Here is a 19,491-nt window from a genome sequence, read left to right as displayed (position 1 = left end):
CTCAGTGTTTCCCAGTTTCTGCATGTGTAAAATGGGGAATAATCTCACATGCCTCAAGAACTATCACGGGTATTAAGTGAGATACCTATGCAAAGTACCATCCAGAGTACCGCATCTGGCACTGAGCCAAGAAGGGCATCAAGAAAGTGTGCTTCCTGCCCTCTAGCCATTTCTGACTTAGACCTGGGGAAATGGATAGCTGAGCCACTAGGTTAATTTCTTTGATATTCTCCTTTCAGTTTTTAAGAGTGGGAATCCTTACTTAGGATGATGAAGATCTCATAGAAGCATCTTTGTAAAGTAAGTGCTCAACCAGAATAATCTGATGCATTTTATAAAGTTGCAATTCAGGCACCAGAATTATATCAGGGTCCAAAGAAGCTCTCAGACCCATAGTTTGAAGATGAATCAGATTTCAGATGGATAGCACATCAAGAAAGGCCCAGTACTCATGACTTTCAGGCTTTACTCTAAATAGTCCAAAATTCAGAGTGAATACTTTTTAAAGACAAAAGAAAATACGAAGAGAATTAAAAGGTAGATCCTGACTAGGATCTGCCATCAACCAGTCACTCCTAACAATACAACATAGCTTTGATGGTGGAAAGGTTACATACACGGTCTTTGTATATATGGTTGCTGCTACTAGAAATGTGAGGAAGGGCAATAAATCCCCATTTGTATTTACTGTAGTAAAGAATTTAAAACCAACAGAAACTGGACTAAAATAGTCTTTAAACTATATATATATATATATATAAATATATATGGATATCCAAGTAATCTCATAAAATTAAAATGTGATTAGATATTTAAAAAATTACATTCTATTATACCAGCACCAGGAAAAATAGTAAAGAACAGAAAATAAAACAAAGAAATTCCTATAAAAGTCCATTAAGAGAATAGCAACTATGAGCATAAAGATCTCCTCTAGCTAGAGCTAAGAATTAACTATGGAATATATTTAAATATGAAACACCAATTGCATGTCCACGGGCAACCGCGGGGAACCGTGGGGAGAGCATATATACCGCAGGAAGTACTACTGCGCTCACAAAGCAGATCTGAGAAATATTCATACAACACGGATAGCAGACCCTTCAAAAGGACAGATACCTGTGCACTCATGAGTACATTTCAATTTTGAAATAATAAAAAAATCCAAATTATTATAAAGTGCTTGGGAACTTCAGTTATTCTTGACATTATATAAGGAATATCATGCTTTCTACAACATGTATGGATGAATTTATTCTAACTGTGGGCAGGCACAAAATATAGGTATCCTGTATAAATCGAAGGGCTTGCTGACATCAATTAGAAGCTGATTAGAGAAACATGATATATTTGTATACCAAAGTATAAATAAGTTTATTATTAAAGGAGTCACATAAAATAAAACTCCTCAGGTCACTGGTGACATGACTTTATATCAAACAAATGTTATTTAGCAAGTGCTCACTCAGCTTTAAAATAAAAGATTTTTAAAGCTACTTTTGCTTGCTTTTTCATCTACGAAATTGATAAAGAATCATACTACTAAGGTTTCCCAGTGTGTGGGAAACAGGGCACTCTCACGCTGGCGGTGTATAAATTGCCACAATGTCACGTGTGACATGCATTTTGAAAGTCTGCAACATATCTTCTGACTTGGTAAGACTACCTGAAGGATTTACAAAGGCGTTTAATGTAGCATTGTTTATAATGGCAACAAATCTGGAACAAGCTACTATCTAAAACAGGAACATGATCAATCAATCAGGAAACACAATGGGGTGCTGACTATAGTGTTCATATACATATAATAATATAGTATTTGACATGGAAAATATGCATAACATATTAAGTGGTAAAAAGAGTAGACCACAAAATAGATTCTCCCCCCACCACCGCTGCCCCACTTATCTGTATCTTCAACTGTTGCTAAATTGTCTTAGCATAATTATTTTCAAGTTTAAGAAATTTTTTTAATACCCACAGGCTCTCCCTCTCCCACATCCCCCCTCTTATTAGCTTACTTATTACCCAAATCACACTAACCAATTAATTCAGCTTGGATTAAACATTTATGCATGACTTGGCAAATTCTCCGTAATTCCTGCTATTTAATTCCATCTCCATCTTATTTATTTTAAAAGTCAGATCATACAAAATCAATTTTTATAAAACATTTGAGAGATTAAGAGGCCATAAATAATTGGAAAAAAAGAGAAAAGTTTAAATTTGAACAGGAATTATTGATTCTTTCTAAAAAAAGAAATAATCTCCCAGTATTAAGAAAGAAAAAAGGTAATCGTATTTTTTATATAGAAGAGTACCCAAGTCTTTGAAAGACAATCTATATTAAGTCTCTAGAAAGTGCTAGGAACTGTTTTCAACAGCTTTTCATAAGCTCCTCAGGGTAGGGTCCCAGTCTTATTTATCCACAACCAGTCCAGTGCCTGCCAGGATGTACGCACTCAATAATTGTTTGTTCAAATACATCCAATTACTAAACACTCACCATGATCCATTTTTCAAATTAAGAAATTATGTTTCAAATGGATAAAGTATCTCATTCTAGAGCCCACAATTCCTAGGGATTCTCAGCCAGCTCTGACTCTGTCTGATTCTGGGGCTCCTTATCCCACTGCCCAGAGAGGGCAGCCCAAGATGGCACACTTCTTCCAGGGCAGGGCACGCTCTTGTCTTCTTCTTATGCTTCAGAAAACTTCTAGCACAGGCTTGTGCAAAACGAAGGTGCAAAGATAAATGCTTGTTAATACCAAAAACCTATTGCTTGTCGCACTCTATCAATTTAGGATTACCTTCCAGATGAAACATTCCTTTAGGAGCAATAGTGTTGTTTTCATAGTGTGGGGACCTGAAATTGGCCACCCCAAGATATGTCTCTTTGGCATCAGGATTATTTGAGGCTGATTATTTTGATAAACTGGGACAGGGAAGGAGGCTCTGAGGAATGGAACTCGCCCTTTGTTAGGAGACATTTACATTTGTAAGGTAAATCTCTAGCTGTAAAAGATGCCTCCCTCTCTGTACCAGGAAGAAGAAAGGAGATGACCTTCTCTCTAGAAACTCTTAATCAATGCCAAAGGCAAGGACTTAAATCTGCATTTTATTGTGCTTGTCTGGTAACCTCCTGTAACTAACTTCCCTCCCCCTCCCAACGTTGGCATTTCTTTAAGGATTAAGCATCTTTCCTTAGGCTAGGGATTGCTGTGCTCACCTGTGACCGCCCAGCTCAAGACAACAGACTTGCCTCCTGCTATGCCCACCAAGATAGCAGACCCACTACCTGCTGTGTCCATCATGTGCTGTGCCGACAGGGCAATCTTGTGACTATTGTGGGAGGGACATTTCAAACATATGTGAAATATCCTGTTTTGGGGTATATAACCCCTCTGTGTACCCCACTTCTTCGGCACCCTTTCTTCCTTGGCCCCGGGCCATGGTTCCTCAAAAAGCTTTGTTTAATTTTCTCTTGCTATTCTGTCTCATGTGAATTTAATTCGTTCTCCGCCCAGACAAAGTGCATTTGTTCTTGGCAGGTGTGTTAGCCAAAGTCTGCCCAGATGATGACGCTCAATGACTTTAAAGTCAGGGAAAGGAAAAATGTGTAGGTTTAACAATTTTGAAAAGTAATTGCAAGGCCTTTGTAAAGACATTTTTATTCTACCAAATATATAAAAGAAAAACTTATTTTTTCTAAAAATAATGTTTCCTGATTATTTTTATTATAAAGATGTCCTCAGTGGTGTGCTGCTGAAGAATTTCTATGCCACCATCCCTACTGTGCTAGACTGTTATAAAACCAATAAAATTTCTTCTTTGGCAATTGAAAAATATAAATCTCTTTACAGGTCTACAGCCCCTCAACCCCACCCAGATGATCTGATGTCACATTTCTTATGCTGCTGAGTCACACACGCACTCAGCACACGGTACCTAAGATGATCTCAAATTTGCTACCTTGAAACCATCCTTTAGCAGAAAGCTACTCAAATAATATCCTACTAGAAATTCTAAAAAGTTAAATTAAGAGAAATCTCTTATTTGAGAGTAAAATTAAGTATTTTAAGATTAAATTAAAAAATCAAGATGCAATTTGAATCTAATTGACCAGCAGATTTTCCATTTTCGCTCACACTCACCTCTCCCGAGGAACAGCAAACCAGTACTCCGGCTGCTTTCTTCGTTTGCCATAGTGCTGGACCATGGCTGCAGTGTGAGTGGCAAAGGATTTTCTCATTGGTTTTCCCACTTTAATGCAAAGAAACATGGGCGGGGTCTTGCTTTTCTCTTCTTTTGAAGGAAGTATATCTGAATCACACATGAAAAAATCTCCCTCAATATTGGCGACAGTAAAACCTTTCAACTTACAAAGAATAGTGTCCAATCCCCTCTTAGTGATGGAAAGTCAAAACACATGGCAGAAACATCAAACAACATCATCACAATAGGACTAATTAAATGTTTCGGACCTTCTTTAGCACAAAAGGAAAAAGCTTTGGATGTTTCAGGGTGGTCTACATCACATGAGATGCCCCGTACTGGGAATAAGCATCAAAACCAACACAATAACAGATAGTGGAGAATTGTGACAACCCACAAGAATACATATTAATGAATGGTACTGAGGATCCAATCATGCCACAAGGCAATTCCATTTAGAACTGAAATGTCTTCAAAAACATTTTAAACTCCTTTAGATTTAGAAATCCAAAATAAAACAGGAAAGTTACTGGAAAGATTAAAAAAAGCAAACTACTTTTGAAATAGTATTTACAGTTCAATTTTCAAAAACAGATATCACCTACTAATTTTTTCCCCCAATTATTAATGTACAGTAAAGATATGCTCTATTGAGAAAACATTGTTCTCAAATAATTGTACTACTTTTGCTATCTCATGTGCAAGTTTAAGTAAGGCAACTATACAACAGAATATAAAGACTCTAAAGAAAAATGGCTTACCTTCAATGGGTACCTGAACTCTCTTTAAGAGCCATAACTGAATTTCAGATTTATTATCCATTTGTGCAGCTTGGCAACTGTTGTCCAGAGTAGATTCCAGAGAGGAGTCTGGAGACTCTTTATTCATAGTTTCTTCTGTAGAAGAGCCCAGAGGCAGTGGAAGGGGCGCTCTCTCTTTCACCCAGGTTTTGTCTGGCTCTTTATTGCCCTCAGTCGGGAGATCACTCGTCTGGGGAAGAGTACTACTAAGGGTGATGTCTATTCCCACTGGTTCAATACTTTTGTCATCACTTAATTCTGCCTTCTGCAAGTTATCAGATAACCGTGACCCTTCTTTGTTCTTATTAAGGTAATATTCGATGAGTTTAACTTTATCCAGATCTTCATGGATGTTCAGTGTGTTTTCCACCTGGCTTTCCGGGGAACCAGACTGCTTGTCCACCTCCGGCATTATATCTTGCTTCTCACAGGTTTCTAAATCTAGGGCTCCTTTCAGTTCAGCATCACTCTCTGTTCTTGAAAAGTTCAGGGCTGACTGTACCTGCCTTTCCATTGCAGAACTGATTATTTGTGACTTAGTCTTCCTTAGCTCCTCTGGGTCAAGAGAAAGGCACTCCTTCGAGGTGTCTCTTTTGTCCATTCCACCATCAGTTTGAGAAGAAAGTTCTTCCAGGTCAACAAAGTCATCATCTTCCCCTAAAAGGGAATTTTCTTTGGCTATAGGTTCAAATGCAGCCTGAGTGTCAGGAGATTCCTTGCTGACGTTAGTTACTATGGTAGATCCAGTGGTTGCCTCTGTAGACGATTCCAGTTTCTTTAACTTTCCTGACACAGAGCTGTCTAAGGGCTTCATATGTGTGTATTTTGCTGACTTCTCCAAGGGTCTTGATTTGGAATCTGAAGTGATGGTTCTCTCTCCATTCTGCTGTCGTTTTTCCTTGTTGAGAGATTTGAATTTACTGAATGGGTTGATATCCTTTTCTGAAGCCAGGTCTTCCCATTCTCCAGGCCTGTACAGAGGACAAAGATCCTGAGGTAGGTCACTGTCGGGGGAAAAATGGTGGATGCACATGGAATGTTAAAAACAAAACCAAAAGCAAAATGGAGGAAAGGCAAAAATCAAAACAAAACCCAACCAAAAACCAAAACAGAAACATATCGCAACTAAAATTTATGTTTAAATGATTTCAGAATAAAGAAATGAAATCAAGAAATTGACTTCAAAATGAAACATAAATCAACTATAAGAAGTGACAAAGCAAAACACCATGAGAGCTGCACATCCTACTAGAAGCACACGAATGTATATGAAGTCATTATGAACGTGGAGATGTCACCCACTAGATTTTTAATGATGACATGTTTCTGATTTTCATGAAGGAAAGAACAAAGGAGAGGAAGTGTTTTAGTAGGACTAGAATTTCTTAAATATTCAAAGCTTTTTGTTTTTATAAAATAGGATATAAACCAACTACATTAATTTTGAATAGTTAATTGACTGAGTAGTTACTCATTTAACTGCTCTGTAAAATGACTGACCCTGAACCCTAATTTTGCATTTCATGGCTTAGGATCTGATGCTTCTAATAACAGACATCCTTCTATGTCCAAAGGAGATGCAAGGGGAAGCTTCCACTATTATTGTGGATATACAGCACCTGCTCCATTTCACAGTTTAAAAATTTATAGAAAAGTAAATCGAATAAGCTCTTACCTACTTAGTTTAAATTTCTTAACTCTTTCATTTTATAGGAATATCATTTTAACTTTATGGAGATGGGCAACTGGTTTATCAGGTGAAACGTATTTTCCTTGGATGCAGTCAATTATTTTTCCTTAATAACAGATGCTTTACTACCCAAATTTGAATCACACATGACTAAACATGATCTCCAAAGTTTAAAATAAGTGGTCACGAATATACTTTTTAAGCCATGACTGGAAATATCTTGATTAACCTGTATTTTCACTTACCTTGGTGTTGATACTCAGTTAAAACACAGAGATATAAAAACCCTTTTTAAAAATAACATGTTCAGATTTCAAAAATAAATTCTTAAAAAGACTAGGTCATATTCAGGTAAGACTTTATTATTCTGGCTTTCAAATAATTACGATAATAAAGCAACAAAGTACTAGGAAGTTCTCAAGTCACAAGACCTTCTCCCCAAAGTTATTTTATAAATCACTGGCATGAGAACATCCATGCTCTTTCCAAAAGAAAATGAAAGTCTACATAATTGTTAGGCTCTGACAGATGCTTTAAAAAGCCTCTTTAATTCATAATTCATCTCAATTCACTAAGCATTCACTGAGCTCCTAAATGTCATATGCTAAAAGACGATGTGACAGTGTCTGTGTTCTGCAGGAACCTGCCTACACAAAAATGTTCTGCCCGACACTAGCACTCCGGGAGATGGTAAAGATGCTCCAGTCAGAGAGTCAAATAAGTTAGTATAACATGGTGTAATTTCCATTTTAGTACCCAAAATTTAATTTGGCATATTAAAGGCTATAATAAGTCCTGTAAGAAAGAAACCCAGCTCCTCACATACTTGGTTAATAAGCAAAAGCGTCTTCCAGGAAAATCTAAGTCCCTTTCTCATCTCTTCCTTCTCTACCAAGCTTGACCCCACAAAGTATAAATTGACTAAACTCTAATCAGCCTCCTATATTACCTTCTTGTCTACCTTTCCCTTCTTGTTCGTCTGCCTAATCCAAGCTGGGATTAATTTAGCCATCTGCTTTTTCTTCAATGCAGCTGCCAAGCACTGTTGGGGCAAAGTGGAGGGTGGTGTCAACTGGCCCTGCTGTTCATGTTTTCTACACGCAGCCAGGCACCTAATGATGATCAAAAATCCCTTCAGTTGTACCCTTCCTAGTCTCTGTGGCAGCTGGAGTTACAAAATGTCCTCATAAAAAACACAAAGCCTGAAGGTGAGGATGGAGAGATTTTATACACACACACACACACACTTTTAAAACTATTTGTACACTGCAGCTAGATAATTTGCACTTCTTGTTTCACCATACAACTTTTAGCAATAATCAAATTTTAAACTTTTTTTTTTAAGAAGAAGAAGATTAGCCCTGAGCTAACATCTGTTAATCCTCCTCTTTTTGCTGAGGAAGACTGGCCCTGAGCTAACACATTGACCATCTTCCTCTACTTTATATGTGGGATGCCTACCACAGCATGGTGTGCCAAGCGGTGCCATGTCCACACCCGGGATGCGAACCAACGAACCCCAGGGCCCCAGAGCGGAACGTGTGCACTTAACCACCGCACCTCAGGGCCGGCCCCCGAAATATTTTTCTTTTTGAGGAAGATTAGCTCTGAGCTAACATCTGTGCCCATCTTCCTCTATTTTATATGTGGGATGCCTGCCACAGCATGGCTTGATAATCGGTACATTGGTCCGAGCCCGGGACCCAAACTGGTGAACCCTGGGCCACTGAAGCGGAGCGCATGAACTGAACTGCTGAACCACTGGGCCAGACCCTAAACTATTTTAAACTTTTAAACAATTGATGGAATTCTGAAGTCCATACTAAGTTCATTTCACACTGATTCCACTCACACATTCTATTTTGCTCATTGGCGCACAATGTTCATTAGACTGAAAACTCTTTATATACCTGCATCCATGGCAGGAATCAGTGCACAACTCTGATATAAACACAATCTCACATTGAGAGAAATCTTTCTGTAAAGGTGTACCTTCCCTTTCCATTATTAAAAAGAATATTTGACATCCAAAGCTGAAGATGGGCAACAGTATTACTCCATTAGAAGCCATCATTGGGCAAGAAACGCCCCTATCTGCCTGGCCGTCCACTTCCAAACGCAGCTCTATCTTTACCTAATCTTATCTTTTTTCCTCTCGTCACAGAGAATGCAATGTTCGTTTCTTCTTTCCAAAACTAACTCTTCTCACTTCCTCTCCTCCTCCTCATCTAAGATTCCAAGGCAATTGGACACTTCCTCACGTGAGTTCTCATGGCACACTGTGTGCAGACACATCGACAAAATGACAGTAAGAATCAGATTATCCCTACAAGGAATCAATTCTCTGAGCTTTCTTAACTCTTTCTCTTTGTTCATGGGGAGCTTCCTTCTCTCTCTCTCTCTTTTTTTTTTTTCAACAAAAGCTCAGCTTAGTAAGAGAGAATTCATTAGGACTAAAGTAAGATTCATTTACATTTCAGAGACAAAACAAACTAGTATTATTCCGTCTTCACATCACCTAAGGTCATCTGGCTACAGGGATTGTGGCCTCTGCACTGTCCACTCCAGCCGCTCTCCAGGCAGGACTAAGGGAAGACCACCTACCCTAGAACTTGAATGAAGAAGAACATAATTCTGTGTAGCAATTAAACCAAAAAGAAAACATCATTCTCTTATTGGCAATGAGACTAAAATTCGTTCAGAGAGACTTCATTTCTTCTTTCATAAACTCATTAAGAACATGCATTGTTTTTCAAAAAGATAAGCCAAATGAATATCATTTCTATGTGCTGGCTTTTTCGCTTTTCTCTTTTCACCTTTTTTCTGTTCCACTTTTCCCTACCATTGACTTTATCATTTCCATTTCCTCTCATTTTCCTATCCTTTTAAAATTTAGTGGACAAATCTTCCACCTTCAGATTCACCTCTACACGATCTCTTGCTCCTGCCAATGCCTCACTTTTTAATTGCATTTAATTCTCCCAACACCCCTTTTTTTTTCTGGTAAACAAAGAAATGTCTCTTACGATGGCAAGGCATCTTTGATCTTCATGTGGGAAATGTCGTTGTAGAGTGCAATGGAAACCACCTCTTCCATGGGGCAAATGAGGCCATACTCCTCACAGCCATTTTCAATGACCAGGGGATCGGACTTGTGAGGGTCAAACATGATGTTGTTAGGAGTGACAAGCATGACGCCTCCGACCACACCCTGCAGGAGATGGGCACAGAATCACTACAGGCAAGAAGCAACCAACCACAGCAGCTCTGACAAACTCATGTTGTCATTCCGCTGACTTGTGAACCACAGGATCCTACATAACAATCACATGCCCTCTATGAGGGCTGGAAAAGCAGGCTGAAGAAATGCAACACTGGGTGCTGTGTGGTGAAATGGACTCGTCTCGCCGTGGCCATCAATCGAGCCTGGTTCTGGCAGAGCTGCTGCCTCAGTACAATTGTGGTGGGATCTTGGGTTACACAAGTATGTCTCAGATTCTCCGACACCGTCTGTAAAATGAGAGGGGCTGTCCCACGTGCTTTCCTGATTGAGAACTGGGTGCTCTACAGTTCACTCAGCACGTATACACCACGTGTCCAACAAGTGCACGGTACTGTGCTAAGGGAGCAGCTCTCTTAGAGTCACGGTGCCAAAGGACAGTCTTATACTTTTTCTCTAAAATGATTAGAAAGCCCACATTCAACAAAATTTGACACAAATAGGACTATGAGTTTTCACGGTCAGAAGTGAATATAGCTGAAGTATGGAAATTAAAAGCAAAAAGCAGTTGTTTGGTGGGAACCTGCAGGTCTGAAGTTTGGTCAGTTTACAGTATAGACCTTGTTGGCCACAGGGATATGATCTACCTGGGATACCAGGATGCAGATGCCTCCCTGCAGGTAAATAATTTCTCTTGGTACTCTTAATGAGTTTAGTGATCATCTTTGCAGAAAGTTTTGCATTTCATGCGTTACTTATTCTTGGTGGCCAAAGTTTTAAGTGCATATCAATACTGTTGTTTCCTACCATTTGAACCTGGCGTGACGTCTCTACAATGAGTGCAGGAATTCACTTTACATCAACATAACTCTTTTTTCAGAGACTTAATAAAAGTCAGATTCATTCTTTGTATAAAGTACCAACCACCAAAACACTAAAAACATGACATCGCGGACATTTCTCATACCAGCATCTCCAACAGCAAACGTATTGAGAGCTTAGGGTCTTCCAGGTTAGGTGATAAGCTCTTTACATGTATCCTCTTTTAATTACCACACCCTATTGATTAAATTTATTATTGTCCCTATTTTATAGATGAAGAAATGAAAGCTTAGGAAATTTAAATACCTTGCCCATGGTCTCAGAGCTAGTGGGTGGTGGAGTTGGAATTTAAATGTCAACTTAAATGCAGTGAGTGTGATTCCAGCATTTGCTGTTAAACACATTCTATACTGTGTCCCTAACAATTTGTAGGTTAAGAACTGAAAGATAAAGTGATAAGTCCAAGGTCACAAAAAATCACATTTCCACTCAGTGATCACTATTCCCTCAGTAAGTAACATGCCAAGGATCCAGAAGGGGAAAACTAATGGACAATAGTGAAATCTTACGCTGAAACTATGGGTAAGACATCATAATGCAGCCTGCCTTCAGTACTTCAGAACCTAGTTGAGTTTTCCATAGAGTCCAAGAAAAGGAAACCAATTTCATTGCCATATACCTTTCCATCCGTGAAGTATCGACAATTCATTTTCAAAAATTTTACCACTCCTGGCTCGTCTTCTTCTGAAGTGGAAGATAAGACTCTTTCAATAGGTTTTAAGGCCTTTCTTGCTAAGTCAGCATCCTTTAGAAAGCAAAAATTTCCAAAATCAAATAGAAGCCCTTTTTCAAAACAGATTATTTATACAAATCAAGCTACATAAGTTCCCTGTAGTTGTTTCTATTTAACTTGAACATTAAAAAGGCAAATGTTCTTTGTCCTTCAAAATTATCACAAACAGTAAGTATCCAAATTAAACTAACATTTAAAAAAAAAAAGTGCATTTGTATGAACCCATAAAAATGGCTCATCAATGTCTTTAGAAAATAACCTAAATGAAAGAATTCATATTTGACTCATGGTTCAAGTTCTTTAGAAAAAGGAGTAAAACTAGCACAAACAAACTATCAGTCTCATTGAGAGTTTAACTTCATGCTTCTATGTAAACAAGGCATGCATTTCTGCCTTTGAGACCTAAAAGTGAACAGGCTTCTTTTGGATAGCTTGCGTTCTCTCAACTAATGACAAATAACCCCACCCCTTTGAGGAAAATTTCAGATGAAATCCTGTGAAAATAACATGTAGAATTCTATAACTCAAAAAACATTTTTGATAAATATGAACTTCAGGGTGTGAATGACATACATACAGGCAGTTTATCATATTCTGCATCTGATGATGAAGGAGAGACAGTAGCACCAGGACTGGAGGAGGATAATCTTAAGGTACCGGAAGGAAAGTTGGCATCTGGGACAAAAAGAACCTGCGAACAGGAAAGAAAAGTTGGGTGAGTACCAAGAATCAGGCAAACCACTAGGCAGTGTTTACAGCGGTTACTCTCTGCACAGTATCTTGCTGGGTGCATGACTCACACCCAGTTGGCTTTCATGGAACTCATTTGCAACTTGGGGTCTTCTAGACTAATCCATGAAATGATACTCAGCCATATGAATGTGTGCAGTGGAAAAGGTACATAACACACCTGCAGACACTGCAGGACCTCACAAAAGGGAAGAGCAAGGTGGCTGAGTATTCCAGGCAGGCCAAGTGAAACAGATGGGTCCAAATGAAGCCTTGAACGTTAGGTAGGATTTGGATATGAAGGGAAGAGTCTTCCAGAGGAGGACACTAACAATACAAAGGAATAGAGGAGAAAGTAGCACAGAATGCTTCTAAACATAACACCTGTGTCAGGAAGAAACAGAACAAATCCAGGCTCGCTAAGGCTAAGCAGGCTCTGAGTGTTAACGGAGTAAGGTCCTTATACAATAAACTGTACAAGGTAATATTAATAATCTCAATACCTTCTCTTCCATCACTGGGTAATCTGAAAAAAAAAAATCCCCCGAATTGTACAAAATAGTCTCCTTCTGCAAAACACATTGGTTCCCAAAGTGTTCTTGCGACCCTGTCACTCAAAATTCTTTTAATAGGACATGCTACATTTTGGCATATATCAATACAGTGTTAAAATGATGACCTCTAATGTTATAAAACTTAATTCAGAACTAGTCATATAACAACTGTTCAATATTATTATTCACGCTCTCCCATCTTCCAGTCACATATCTCTTCTAACTTGAGTTATTTAAATCACTCTTGACTCCAGAAAAAAATTTGAGGGAACAACAAAAGACATATTATGATAAAAGTAGGAAAAACAACATCAAGGAGAAATAAGATGAGGATTGATTACTACTAAAAGTACATGCTCCAAAATTACCAAACACTTGTTGAGAGGTGGCCCATAAAACTGGCCCTGAGTTTCCAAATAACCAATGCAGAGGGATAGATATCATTAGTTAGCAGAATTCAATTTCCATGAGATAATAACAAATCAGTTTCTCCGAAGTACAAGTATTCTCCATCAAATCTCTTAAAAAAAAGGAGTGTCCTAGATTGAACTGTTCGTCCTTGATGACACATTGACAGTAAATATAATAACCAGTTTTAGAGGACTGTTCTTTCTAACGTCTTCAATGTGGGTCAAAGGGAAATGCCAAAGTTTAGAGTTGCGTAAAAGCAATTTACGAAGAGCGGAAATGATGTGGTCTTGATATACAGCTCTCTTATTTGTCTTATGTATCTAGACTAGAGGAACGAATTGCTGGCACTTTTTCCAAGCAATTCTCCATTAACATTTTTTTGCACCTGAGCTTTTGACAAGTGTTAGGCAACACAGGTTGTGATTCCATTGTCTGATGTGTTCTAAATGCCAGATCAAAGGGGTAATTCCTGTGCTTTAACAATTCATTGCACTGTAGACAGAGGTGACAGCTGAACGTGCGGAACATGAGAACATGTGCTCCCTTAGCCTGGAAGTGAGCCTGGATTGTGGGCAGGGGTGAAGTTTTCCTATTGACTTCAGAAAATCATTCTGGGTCTGCTCCAAAACATGGCAAATGGGGGATCTGAGGTCCTAAAGTTTTTCCTCATAAAACAAAACAGTCATTATCTTAGCCTAGAAATTTGTCCATGTATGTGCAGCCAAGGTGCCCCATGAATATAAAACATCTCAAGCCATATATCTGCAAGGTAACTTCTGAGTGTGCTCAAGATAAACTACTTGAAAAAGGACACTCTTGGTATATGTCCTCAAATTTGATAGAAGTTTCAGAACGAACAGCCAAACTCAGGATCTTCTAAAAATTTTTTATGCTTCAGTTATTTCTTTTTAAGTTTGTCTGATATTGTTTTTGGTCTTTTGAAGCAACAAAAAGTCTAGAATAAGATTTCAGTTCAAGAAACTTCCAGGTCACTTCCTCTGAAAATCCCTTCCTACATGTGGTTACTCACCCAGCGAGACCAGTTTAGTCTCTACCTCAAGGTAACCATCAAATCAGTCTCTAAAAGGGTGAGTCTCAAATGTTCTGGAACCACAGCAGATAAACTGGCTTGAATTTATCTGATTTACTGAGATGAGAGGGATACCTACCCCTCCAGGCACCGAGATAGAAGATTTAAAAATTCTTGACAGCAAAAGGTCATCGACAGTTTTTGAAAGCTCCTCAATCAATTTCACTCTTCTCGGTTCCTTACCTTTGCCAGCAAAATCGTGAGTACAGCTGGGTTATATGAGGGCTGGACAGCACAGTGAAGGCTAGAAGGGACATTTGGGATAACGCAGCGCAACCCCAAATTTCAGAGATTAGGAAACTCAGATCCAAAAAAGGAAGTGATCTGTCCAGGTCAAACAGCTACTACAAGGCCAGTCAGAAACAAAGCTTCGCGGCTCCTATTTCTGCTATTTTTACCATTATAGTAGGCATATTAAAACAGTCCTTATACTTCCTATTGGCTACTGGAACTTAATTAGTACCAATATTTTGTTTATGGACATAGTAAAAAAATAAGGAATCACCTGAAATTATTTTACTAAATTCCAGTGACTATAGTCTTCAGCCTTGAGTTAGTAAATATATGCCTAGGTTCTTTACTATGGGTCAGTTACACATTATGCAGCAATATTTTATAAGGAATTCCCCCAAAAAAGAGATTGACATCAACTATTAATTTTCCTAGAGATGAAAATTTATTAATTTTTGAAAAGTCTGAATGCACATTTCTGCTCAGTTACCTGGTACTGGCAGTATACTAATTTCTCCTTTTGCCAAGAACATAAATATTAAAAGCACAATAAACTAGCCAATAAATGCAATGTAAACTAATGATAGTTAAGCAAACTGTGTTAACCCTTTGCAAAGCATTCATCTCTGAACAGTTCGTAAGTACTAGGATGCTTTCAGAATTCTTGGATCTAAAGGAGAGGAAAGACTAACCCAATGAACATTACCATTGATGATAATTCTGTAACACTAATAGTGAGGCATTAAAAATGGCAATAAAAGATAAATGCAAAATGAATACTCAACAAGAAAATCATTACCTGGCCTGGAACAATAGTATGTGTGAAAAGTTTATTCATTTCCACTAATTTATTGGGAGTGATGTTAAACTTCAGTGCTATAGAGTTCAAGGTGTCCTGACTTCCAGCCTAGAACAATCAAACAAACGAGACTTAACACACAAAGCAAAAAATCCCACAAACTTCCTTTTGATAGACGTTATTTGTGATATGAGTGAATAAAAAAGTAATACATATATCCAGATGTATTATGAAAAAGAGTGAATACATTCTCAGTTCTTAGGGAAAAAAGTTTCAAGTGTTATTCATTTCTGGGCTCCCTTACCTTCAAATTTCACTGTCCACTAATAGACTTCTAAACTTACTTTGGCACAACTTAGGTGTATAGAGTAGAGGACTCTGAGGCATAACATAAAACTGTAAGAAGACAAGAAACAAAACATACACGCATACCACCCACAGGGAAAATGCGGCTATTTTCTCTTTGCGTTTTTCTGCCTATTTTCCTGTCTCTTCACTGCACTATAGGCTCCTGAATGGTGGCCTGTTAATGGTCATCTTCCCCACGGTGCCCGACACAGAGCAGGCACTCAAATATTTGACGAATGAATATGGTGAAAGGCAGGGAAATCTGAAAGAAATTCAGATTAGCTACCAAAATTGTTCACTGTCATTAAAATGACAATTTCCGGGGCTGGCCCAGTGGCACAGTGGTTAAGTTCACACGTTCTGCTTCAGTGGCCCAGGGTTCACTGGTTTGGATCATGGGTGTGGACATGGCACCACTTGGCAAAGCCATGCTGTGGTAGGCGTCCCACATGTAAAGTAGAGGAAGATGGCACGGATGTTAGCTCAGGGCCAGTCTTCCTCAGCAAAAAGAGGAGGATTGGCAGCAGTTAGCTCAGGGATAATTTTCCTCAAAAAAAAAAAGAAAAAGACAATTTCTCGTGGTCAAACAAATTAGAGTTCTTCTCTAAATCTATAAAATTTGTGATATATGTTCCAGGTGTATATGTTTCTTTCCTTCTCTGATAGAGAAGAAACAGGAATAAAGAGGCATTGAGAAGATGAGAAACTTCACAGTCAAAAAGCTCCCCTTAAAAAGAAGTCTGCTCCTGGGGTCAGGTCAATAACCAGGACAGACTCCCTGTCCAGGGTCACTGGATGGAACCTGTTAGTGGGAGGTCCCTCCGGTGAATGTCACTGAGAAGTTCCCATCTACAGCCCTGGGTCAAGATGCGTGGCTGTCCCCATAAGCAGAACTGGCTCCACAGGTGAGCCTTGAATTCGGTGGAGATGTGAGGTGGCTGCAGGAGGTTGTGGACTGACGAAAAGACAGATGTAGAATGAAACTCACCGCTGCCTTTAGCATCAGAAACCCACCAAAGAGGCGAGCTGTGTCAGGCCAAGCAACTTCACAGTTACAATTACACTATACTCACCTCACAGCCTTTTTAGAACAAGTTAGGACATAAATACATATGTTTCTAAAAATCACTGAAATTTAATAACATATGCCCCTACCTCTGGGCAAAACCATCTCTACTAAAATTGGAAAAAAATGTTTCCAAATATATATATTTTCCAATATTATATATTTATATAACATATTCAATTTCAGGGGTTTTCAGGGTTTAGAGTCAGTACAAGACACAGATTGAGAATACACTCTAAAGCCAGACTGTTGGATCTGAATTCCAGATCTGCCACTCGCTAGCTGTGTGACCTTGGGTCATTTGCTTAACTTCTTGGTGTCTCAGTTTCTTCATCCATCAACTCGAGATAATTGTAATTTCTGCTTCATAACACTTACTACATGGCAAACAATCAATAAATTTGCTTCATATTTTTACGAAAAAGCTTGTAGAAGATATTGCATGTAGGAGGTTCAGAGAAGGAGAAAAACTTTAACAATCTAGAGTTATCACCTAAGGATATGACATATTTAGAGAATGAAGCCACAAACGCTGGGAAGGATCCTGGTATCATTCAATGTTTAAAACTAAGCCCGAGTGCTTCAACATCTGCAGCCCCGGAGTCACATAAACAATCTGGTAAGCACCAGCATGGTTCTCTAGACATGAAGTTACGAATCACCTTTTATTTCCAATGACAAGTACACAAAATAACCTGCCAAAGAGAACCAATCTCCAAAACATATAAATCAAACAGTTGGACACAGTTGCATTGCCAACTTCACCACCAGTTCATAGTAATTAATTTGAGGGCTGATTTTTATTCTCACCACGTTGTTTAGTATATCCTATGTGAAGTGTCTCCTAGCAAACAACACTTCTCACTTCTTTAGAGGGGTGTGTGAACCACACTGCTAGATACACACGTGGCTTTAGAATTAATATGTTGTTAATAATAAATAATCCGACACTTCCTGAGGGCCTGCAATGAGGTAAGACACTGCATACGTGTAACGGGGTCAACAACATATTGTAAACAGTGGTAATGTGAGATATATAATCACCCAAAGCCTTTCTGGAAAGGACGAGGCCTATAAGCCACAGAAAGACACCTAGAGATGTTCACAGAACACCGAGCATGAAAGCCTGTGCCAGGGCTCTTCAACACATCTCTACAGAGGCGTGGAGAAGATTCACATTCCAGAAGAAATGCCAGGGAGGGATCAGCTCTTGCATTTTGCCTTACACAGAGCTGGCATGGCACACAAATAATGAGTATAAAATAAATACACATTATGAAAACATGACCAGGCAATGGCAATAGCATTTAATTTCTTCTTAGAAGTCAGAGGACACTTCTCAACAAAGCTATCTCAGAGTGAATTAAAACAGATCCATAACTGAGTGCTGTTTTCTGCCAGGCCTAGGATAAAGACACAGCTCCTGGCCTCCAGGAGCTCATGTGCAGTGTGAGAGATGAGCAAACGGCACACAGTGTGGAGGTGCAGCAATGGACACATACATACCACTATTCATCTATTGATCCAACAATGCAGAGTTGACCGCCTGCAAGGCACCAGAAATACAATGGTGACCAAAAAGGGGTCTACTCTCTATCCAAGGATATGTGAATTAAGGTACAAGATAAACATTAAAATAACAATCACACTAGTGAATCTATAATGTTAAAGTTAGATAAAGGATGTAAAGGAACATGATTCTAGAGAGAGTGAAATGAAGGGATGTGGCCTAGACTTACCAAGTGGTCACACAGGTAAGACTGAACATGGAGAGTTATGGGAAGACGTCAAATATAAGGCTCTGGCTTGTAGAAATGTATGGATGATAGAGCCATTGCTTCTTGAAAAAGGACCAATTGTGGGGGTCTAAGTACATATGTTGAGTAGGCAACTAAATCTATGGTTTTGAAACTCAAAAGCAACGTACGGGATATAGACCTAAAATAGGTGGTCATTGGCACGTCAAAGATAATTCAAGTCACAGGTTTATATGAGCTTGTCTGGGGACAAAATACGAAGGAAAGAGAAATGACCGAGAACAGGTCTTAAGAAGCTTCTTTATTTAACAGGTATACAAGAGGAACGCAGCTAAGGGGCAGGATGTGTCAGGGAGAAACATTGTGTAAATCTAGTAATATTAACAAACATTCATACCATCCTGTTTATACTTACAGTGTATTCCATAGTACCATGGGGCTTCTGAACCACCATTTTCTTCTCTTTTTTATCATGTGTTTTGTTTTGATTGTCATCTGAAGAACAAAATGCACGTAAATGAATAATTTCTTTTTCAGGAATTGAGGATAGGTAATCTATAGTTAGATTTCAAAATGACTTAAAAAAAAAGACACTAATAGAAAAACATACTAACGGCACAAATAGACCACATTCACAAAAACATACTGTTTGTCAATGAACACTTGAATAAAGGATTAATGTTAACCATAACCAAACAGTACAAGTAACAGTGAGGTAATGTTTTACAGTTATTAAAAACAATAGTTTAAATGATAATGTACAATGACGATGAAAGAGTAAAACTAGTGCAGTCATGATATAAATGATGCATAAGGTAAATCAGTACAGCCCTTTTAGAAAGCGATTTGTGAAAATGTAACAATAATCATAAGAATTTTCATTCTTTGACTCAGTCAGCCTTCATTTAGGAATCTGTCCTAAGAAAAAATCTAAAAGGAGAAAAATGCTGCATGTCACAGCATATA

General features: G+C 38.5%; 1 protein-coding gene across 15 annotated transcripts in view; it reads right to left on the bottom strand.

Moving 5' to 3' along the window:
• Window positions 1-19,491, bottom strand: part of NCOA7 (nuclear receptor coactivator 7) — a 146,986-nt gene that overhangs the window by 35,400 nt on the left and 92,095 nt on the right. For 8 of the 15 annotated variants that reach the window (XM_070223759.1, XM_070223756.1, XM_070223763.1 and 5 more), the window contains 7 exons: window positions 18,941-19,020; window positions 15,355-15,462; window positions 12,118-12,231; window positions 11,427-11,552; window positions 9,732-9,916; window positions 4,977-5,986; window positions 4,155-4,323 (listed from right to left, as the gene is read on the bottom strand). In XM_070223759.1, the coding sequence (XP_070079860.1) occupies window positions 4,155-4,323; window positions 4,977-5,986; window positions 9,732-9,916; window positions 11,427-11,552; window positions 12,118-12,231; window positions 15,355-15,462; window positions 18,941-19,020 (1,792 nt within the window). Of the gene's footprint in view, window positions 1-4,154; window positions 4,324-4,976; window positions 6,020-9,731; window positions 9,917-11,426; window positions 11,553-12,117; window positions 12,232-15,354; window positions 15,463-18,940; window positions 19,021-19,491 lie in introns of all 15 variants that reach the window. The other 7 variants (XM_070223754.1, XM_023651021.2, XM_023651019.2 and 4 more) reach the window with 1 other exon arrangement.

Source organism: Equus caballus, chromosome 10 (genome assembly GCF_041296265.1).
Source record: "Equus caballus isolate H_3958 breed thoroughbred chromosome 10, TB-T2T, whole genome shotgun sequence".
Taxonomy (NCBI): domain Eukaryota; kingdom Metazoa; phylum Chordata; class Mammalia; order Perissodactyla; family Equidae; genus Equus; species Equus caballus.
The sequence above is the reverse complement of the archived record's forward strand: the minus strand, read 5'-3'. Positions and strand labels throughout refer to the sequence as shown.